Source organism: Sinocyclocheilus rhinocerous, unplaced genomic scaffold (genome assembly GCF_001515625.1).
Source record: "Sinocyclocheilus rhinocerous isolate Xijiao unplaced genomic scaffold, SAMN03320098_v1.1 scaffold6919, whole genome shotgun sequence".
NCBI classification, from domain to species: domain Eukaryota; kingdom Metazoa; phylum Chordata; class Actinopteri; order Cypriniformes; family Cyprinidae; genus Sinocyclocheilus; species Sinocyclocheilus rhinocerous.
The window spans coordinates 56,950-65,417 of record NW_015642135.1 but is presented as its reverse complement, the minus strand read 5'-3'; the positions used below and the strand labels follow the sequence as shown (position 1 = coordinate 65,417).

General features: G+C 35.6%; 1 protein-coding gene across 1 annotated transcript in view; it reads left to right on the top strand.

Moving 5' to 3' along the window:
• The window catches only part of LOC107755687 (inositol-tetrakisphosphate 1-kinase-like), a gene marked incomplete at its 5' end in the record, with an annotated part of 49,026 nt that overhangs the window by 31,322 nt on the left and 9,236 nt on the right, over nt 1–8,468 (top strand). The window contains 3 exons of the mRNA XM_016572574.1: nt 3,175–3,273; nt 6,086–6,126; nt 6,517–6,682. Of these exons, the coding sequence (XP_016428060.1) occupies nt 3,175–3,273; nt 6,086–6,126; nt 6,517–6,682 (306 nt within the window). The remainder of the gene's footprint in view (nt 1–3,174; nt 3,274–6,085; nt 6,127–6,516; nt 6,683–8,468) is intronic.

Genomic DNA, 8,468 nt, shown 5'->3' with positions numbered 1-8,468 from the left:
CTTTTAAAATATCTGAAAGTACACTCTTAACATCAGTCAGTCAAGCATTATAATATGATAATCAAGTATTATTTAATGATAGAACTTTAGTCATTAGAATTAAAATTTGATAACCATGTTTGAATGCATATTAGTCATTTTAACTGAATATTTTAACTGGACTGGTGGTGGTGCTTTTTTGGTCATTCAGTGTTTCTGGAAAAAAAAAATTAAATTGGGGAAAAACTAACAAAAATACTGATAAGATAATAATGATACGAATTCTACTAATAAGAACAATATAAAACGCACCAAACAGCACAGATCGCTTGGCGGAGAGTGAAACTCTGAAGCGCTCAGTCAGAGTGTTCTGTGAGTGAAAATATATCTGCGCTAAACTTACACTTAGCCTCCAAGTCACACACTGGCGAGTAAAATCTGAGAATTTATTAGCCATTGGCTAATATTAGACATCATTTAGTCGCCCAGAATGAAGATTTAGTCGCATATGCGAGTGATTTACTCGCAATGTAGAGGGTTGTTGAATGATTTAAAAGATTTATATTTCAAATAAATGCTGTTCTGTCAAACCTTCTATTCATCAACTGAAAAAAGTATCATGGTTTCCTCAAAAATATTAAGCAGCACAACTGTTTTGAACATTGATAATAATAATAATAAATGTTTCTCGAGCACTAAATTGCTCTTTTGTTGATTTTGATTGCTTCCATTGTCCTCATTTGTAAGTCGCTTTGGATAAAAGCGTCTGCTAAATGACTAAATGTAAATGAAAATTAGCATATTAGAATGATTTTTGAAGGATCATGTGACACTGAAGACTGGAGTAACGATGCTGCAAATTTAGCTTGGGCATCAAGCTAAAATAAATAACTTATAAAAATAATTTCTATTTTAAAGTGCATTAAAATAGGAAATGGTTATTTAAAATTGTAAGAAATTTTCACAATATTACTGTTTTCAGTTGTTTAGAAAAGTGTTATTTTGCCATTTCTTGAAAAGTAAGCTATGTCAAAGTGTTTCATAATGTGTACTGAAACCCTTGAGTCATGTCGAGTCTTTTCTTTAGCTTTGAAAAGCATCTCATCATCAGTTTTGCTACCTCAACACACAGGCGGTTTACTGTGATCATATCAGAGCGCTGTGTCATCGGCCTGTTGAGGCTTCACTCTTCAACTCATTTCCTGTGCTACACTTAAAAAAACCTCCTAAAACATGCCTTATCTGCCTAGATAACAACATGACTGGCATCCGGCTGAAATATTCATTCACCGGACTTCTGGCCGGTTGCTTACTGGCCCAAGTCAGAAGAGCCTATTCCCAAGTTAAGCCCAGTATGCATCTCTGTTTTTATGATTCACCCCTCTCCGGTTGGAATTCGCAAACATAGCTACTAATTCACAGCTATTGATGCTTTTGTTCCGTTTATGGCTCTGTTTGCTCATCTGAGCGATACCCAGGACAGTGAGAGTACAGTATTTTCAAACAAAGCCTTGAACCCACGGGTCAAATTGCTGCGCTTCTATTGACTGCCCCCTGCATGATGCAGAATGAGTCAGGCTCAGTGCCTTGTGTCCATTGTTCTCCATTCGGTAAAATAAATAGGGAAGTAAAGGCAACCAGAGGGGTAACTGATGACAGAAGACCTTACACAAGTTGTTTAATGAGAGCCGTGTGGGATAACATATACAGTGGTCGCCAAAACCATTAGAACGCTAGTATTTTCACCTGCTAAAAATGGTTTTAAGTCAGTTATTTCTATCTTTTGCTGTAGTGTGTCAGTAGGAAATATCAGTTTACATTTCCAAACATTAATTTAGCCATTAATTGTAATAATCCAGTGAGATTTTTGTCTGACAACAGCCAGTGCTCCACACAGAGATCTGATCTCTTCATCATTGTGTGGAATGACATGAAGAAACAGAACAAACTGAGACAGACTAAATCCAGAAGAACTGTGGCAATGTCTCCAAGATGCTTCAAGAGACCTACCTCCAAAGCTCCCTGAAAAACTAAGCACAAGTGCACCGAGGGCAAAAGCTGCTTTAAACACAAAGGATGGTCACACCAAATGTTGATTTAATTTAGTTAATAGAAGTTAATTGATAAAGAAAATCTATTTATGACATTATTTTTGACAGCATCCTCATTTGACAGCATTTTACACAAGTGCCTAACACTTTTACCAGTACTGTAGCTTTGCAGGTAACTGACTTTTTTTAGCTGGTGAAAATACTAGTGTTCTAATAATTTTGGCCACCACTGTACTTTTACCAAATAACATCATCTCTGTAAATGCATAAATGCGTCTAGTTACTCTCGCCTAACTAGTCCTGCCTAATCAACAATTCAAATGTCTTTTAAATTGTTTTTGCTTCCCTTTTTCCCCACTGGTCAGTGGGAATTTTAGTGCTTTGATATTTGGTATTTAATGCTCTGTATACTTGGATGTATTAGTGTTTGTTGGTATAACTTTCGGGTAATCATAAATTACCATACAATTAAAATGGGTAAGTCTTTATACTGTATGTGTGTATATAAAATTTAATAATTTAATAATAATTTATGCATTTAGCAGACGCTTTTATCCAAAGCGACTTACAGTGCATTCAAGCTATCAATTTTTTTACCAGTATGTGTATATACAGTATATTGCAAAGTTTATTCTAAATAATTTGCCCATGCACATCATTATTTTTCTTTTTTAATTTGTAATCTTTAATCAAAAACAAAAACATATAATCTAAAAATAACATTAGCTTCTACATTTTTTCTCATTTTTTCTAATTTCTCTCCAATTTTCATTTCATTCTTTATTTTATTTTTATATCTATTTTATTTTATTTGTCAAAATACATACTTCTAGGTTTGTGCGTCAGCCAATCAACTGCCATTTAAGATAAATAAAAATAATACTAATGGATAGTGTTTTTCATGTATTTTAGACCTCTTCAGTTGCAGTGAATTAATTTATTTTTTTAACTTTTGGTCACATGATGACTTTGACAAACCTTTGCTTTTTCCCTCTATTCCTTGTTGTTCTGATGGAGAACAGCTTGGCAGTGCACCTACTAGACCAGTGCAAAACCAGCGTGGACCTCGATGAAATTTCATGAATTCATATAACACTCATGCAGGACTCACCTCTCTCTTCCTGTCTCTCGTCTCTCTCTGCAGATGTGAGGATCTGTTCTCCTCCATTTATGGTGCTGAACAGTGAGTGTGGCCCAGACACGCTGGAGCAGATCAAGCAGCACGGTCTTACATTCCCTTTCAGTAAGTTCCCACCTTTTCATTTCTGAAACAGAAAATAATAATGTTTAACCAAGGGATCTCATTCTATAAATCCCACACTAAAGGTACAGTAACATTTTCAAACATTTACAAATTTTGGTGGGTGAAATCCAGTCATTTCAAAAGAAATCCACACAATCAGGAATTTCATGTGAGGTCTAGTGAATTCGCCATGTTGACCAACAAAAATCTGCTTGGTTTCGAAGTGAAAAAAGTCTTAAATATCTTAAATATAACAAATACTTGATATAAGAAATTTCTTAAATATCATTTAGGATGGAAAAACAGGAATCATGATATGGCCTAATGTGATTATTAATCTTTAAAGGCTCTTATTCAATTAATAATCTCTGCTCAGTGAAAATGCACATTCTATACAGGCTTGCGTTTTCAGAACAGTTTGCAATCCAATAAATGCTGCACATTTATGTCAAGCGTGAACACTTTATAATTTTTAAATTGTAATACATTGTAGATAATTGCCTATTTTATCTCCCTTATCTTTTTGAATGAGCAGCTGGTAGGAAAGCGACCTTTTTAAAATAAGAGACATAGTGTATTTCGGGTTTGTGTATAATTAAAAGCCCTGCATTGTGTGTAAAATCGTTTTATTTTTCTGGCTATTACAGGGTTTCCGCGGGGTCTTAAAAAGTCTTAAATTTAGTTGTATCAAATTTAAGGCCTTAAAAAGTCTTAAATTGTACAATAAAGTCTTAATTATGATTTCAAGAGGTCTTAAATTTGGGGACTGAAAGACCAGAATTGCGATATGGCTGAATGTGACGATTAAACTTCAAAAGGCTATGATTTCATTAAATAAACATGAGCGCAGCAGGTTCAAAGTCTGGTGCTGCACTACTTTGTGTTCCGCCGTTACCGGGGAAACAGTGATATTTCTACCAAACGCTCCGCCTGCTGGCAGGGAATGATTGAGCATTTTCAATAAAACTGTTGTTTTGATCAGAGTTCAGACCAATGCGAAAATCGACCCATGTTTTTACCCTGCAAACACACAGAGCTTTAAATGTGAACTGGTGGATCGATAAGAAGACAATGCATTATACAAATCGAAACAGTATAATAACAGTATAATATCGTAATTGTTGTTTTAACAATGTGCGATTTGATATTATCGAGTACATCACAAAAAGCAAACAAATCACACCTACAGAGTGCACGCATACATTAGGTGATGAAGTTTAGTAAGTTAAATTGCAAAGATACATTTAGTTGATACTGATTTAATTTGCTTGGTAACAACCCAAATGCAAGAATTTGACTCAAAAGATGGTGCACACTTTTAGAAAAAATGGCTTAAAGGTAAAAAAATACCCATAAAACTGATTGGAAAAGATTAATTTCTATCACTGCTGTGAACTGACCACACAGAATATGCAAAATATCAAAAAATTCAGGAGTCAGCTGTCAATGGTAGTCCTTAAGATCAGCACAATAACACACTCAGCAAAATATCGTCTAATTATCGTTATCCATAAAATCCCAGAGAATTAACGAGATATACTTTTTTTGTCAATATCGCACACCCGTAATGTGTTATTTAAAATAATATATATAATAATTTATTGATAATTGTTTAAATTAATATAGTAATTAATACGTTTGACTCATCCATTTTCTTAAAATTGGTTTAAAGGCTGAAATGTCAAGTTTATAATTTTATAAAATTTTCTGTTTTTGTGAAAACTTGTATCTGAACTGAAAATTATACTTTTTACAGTAATTTTACAGTTTAATATGGTACTATAGACATTGCCCTACCCCGTTCCTTAATTTTATTTGTGCAGGTCTTAAAAAAGGTCTTAAAAAGTCTTACATTTGAGCTTAAAAATCCTGCAGAAACCCTGTATTATTGGTATTTTGGTTATGCAATAAACTGTATCTGGTATTTAATTCAACGGAAGCTCTTGTGGCTTCTCTCTTTTTTCTCGCTGCTCTGTCACAGGAAGTAAAGACTAAGAACAGTATTTAACACATTTAGTATTTATATTTTGGTAGTATGGGCACAATAATCTTTTTATTGCCTTTCTTTAACCACATTATTCACACATCTGCAAAATCCAAAACCTATAGCTGTAATGCTACTTCTAATGCTATTTTTTATTTCCAGCATATTTTTAACATGAAAAAATCAACATGAAGAGTGTGCAAAATTTGCAGTATTTGTTTATGATTCATTGAACAAGTATGGAAAACATAATTTAAAGCCAAACTGCTGCTTGAAAATAGGCCAAAACTAGACTCACCCACGGCAACAGTGTAAAAGTAGCCAAATTCTGTGGTAAAAGTACAGACTTGGCAACACTGACCCTTTCCAATAAATATCTGTAAAGCTTATATGGATTTTACTAAATTATCTTTTATTAAAATTCAAGTACAACAATGATTCTTTTTTTTCCTGAGTTTATGTATGTATTGAATAAGAAACATGTCTTACTTTAAACATGCCCTGTTTTGCGTTTGTATGTGTGCTCCAGCCTAATTAAGTAAAATAACCTGATATACATGATTTATTTTGAGATGGGGTTTTTTTTTCTGTATGGACCTATGGTGTTAATTTTATTTGTGCATAAAAGAAGTCTTAAATTTGATTTTAGAAACTGAGGGGACTGCACCTGCCTCTGTTTTCTTCACTAATATCCCATACTAAACTGCTATGAAGTCACAGAACAAGATTTTACTGCGTTAAAGGTTTTAGCTAGATTATTAAGATTATTAACTAGACAAACTCATTCACTACCTTAGAGTGTTTTTCTTTTCTTCTCATCTTGCACAGTTTGCAAAACACGGGTTGCTCACGGAACTAACTCTCATGAGGTAAGAGACTTTTCTAACTGCTTTTGCGAAATGTGACCACAGAGGTCACGAAACGCTAATACACACAAAGCATTGTTTCAAAACCCAGTGAGCTGCCTACATAGGCAGCTTCCTTTGAAGTCGGCATTCTAAGTGAAATTGAACCTCAGAAGTAGCTAAGGAAAGTTCAACTCTACACCTAAGATTTGGTTAGCATCCGCTTGATATGCACAAAAATTTCTTTATAGTGAAATTTTTTTTCAGATTATTAAAATGTTCTTCATACTAAGAAAAAAACGTCTCTTTTAAGAACTGTTCACTCAGATGTTCTTTGTGGAACCCAAAATGATGGTTCTGTGGAATTAGTATAAGTTCAAGTTTTCTGTCTCTTCTCACTGTGTTCTTTTGCAGATGGCTATAATATTCAACGCAGAGGACCTAAAGGACGTGAAGCCACCGTGTGTCATTCAGAGTTTTATAAACCACAATGCCGTGCTCTATAAAGTGTTCGTGGTGGGTGAGTCGCACACTGTGGTGGAGAGACCATCACTCAAGAACTTCCCCTCTGGACCGTCTGGTAAACCTTCAGCCCACACTTCAGCTCTTTATAAATGTTATTTCCATGAAATGGAAATCCTGCTGCGATATGGTTCGTTTCACGGCGATTGGACCGTTCAGTTTGTTTAGGCGTGATTTACGTTACAGCATTCCCGCTGTATAACCCAGATACCTTTGCATAGCTGACTTTGCAGTGAAAAGAGTCGATCAAACTTTGCTGCTACCCAGTCAGCAGAAGCGCTTACCCGAGTCTGGTTTCCACTGAGGGCTGCTGTAAAGTACGGTGCGTTTGCATATGCTAATGTACTTGGAGTCCATGCAAACCATTTACGGTTACTGGGAGAGCGACCTGTTAGTTTAATGCAAATTCAGGAGGTCAGCTCTGTGCCTGAACTCATGCTGAACTCCACAAAGCACAAGTACACATGCCTTGGCTTCCAGCAGTATTCAAATGAAAAAAACCTGTTTAGAAGATTAAAACAAAGAAAAAAAAGGAGTTGCAGTGTTTCTAAAGACAGATCAGGCTGGTAATGATTTCTAAGAATTCTATCAAGACGTGAAGAAAAAGGCTGATGAATTTCTTAAGCAGGTTTGTGAAGTTCTTGAGTAAGATTCAGGAAATCAGAGTTAATGCTGCGCGGTACTTGTCAGTTTTTTTAGGTTAATAATAATAATTAATAATGATAATAATAATGTTGAACCACACACGTGTGTGTGTGTGTGTGTGTGTATATGAACTATATATATATATATATATATATATATGACAAAAGCTGTTGCACGGGTGGTACGTTTTTTTGGCCTAAAGGGCCATTAAGTACCTTATTATTACATAAATGGTACATACTAGCTCCTTTTGAAAGATGGGGCCAGTTAAAACACTAGCAGGGCACTAGCAGGGCAGTCTGAACTATGGGCCTAACTGGGCCAGCGGGGAAAAAAAAAAAAGCTCCAGCCATCCTAAAACTATATTTAAAAAAAAAATTGTAATTGAAGATAATATAATATTAATAACATAAAAGGCCATTTAAGTGTACTTAAAGAGACACTTTCATGACACACACACACACACACACACAACAACAGCAACAGCTACAACAATACACAGTGGTTGGTTGAGCACTATTTTTGGCCACATAGTGATTGTTGCATCTATTGTCACGTAATACCTTGAGACACCACTAGATGGAGGCAGAAACATGCAAAATACGTTGGAGCCAAATTCCAGTGAACAAATGGCACATGTGAGTGTTCAGATCAGTGTGTGTAAGATTGTTTGTGTTGACTGTAGTCTGTGAGCATGTGTAAGGACATAGGGCAACACCCTCGCTCTTACTGAGTGGAACAACTGTGTGTGCAGTCACTTTGGATTTTGACCGACCCTTTCTGTGTCCAGCAGGAGAAGAGGAAGATGCCGGTGACGGTGTGGTCGATTTCCAGTGTTACAAAAGGTTTAGAGTGAGATTTGGCTGTGGAAGTGTGGATTTGACTGGTAAATCATCATTTGGGGAGGATGGCTGCAACTACGCCCACCTCGGCCCCGCCTCCCAAAAAGAGCAGAGGAAAACAGGAAATAGAAACTCTACAGACAGCCAATGAAGAGCTGAGGAGCCGATTGAGTGACTTGCAAAATGAACTGCAACAGGAAAGAGGCAAGGTACGCCCATCTACTGCATGGCTTTGTTCACATTACACCCAATCTGATTTTGTGCACTAGCAGTATTTCAAATCCTACAAGCATATTTAAAAAAAAAAGTAATTGACATAATATAATATTAATAACATAAAAGGCCATTTAAGTGTAC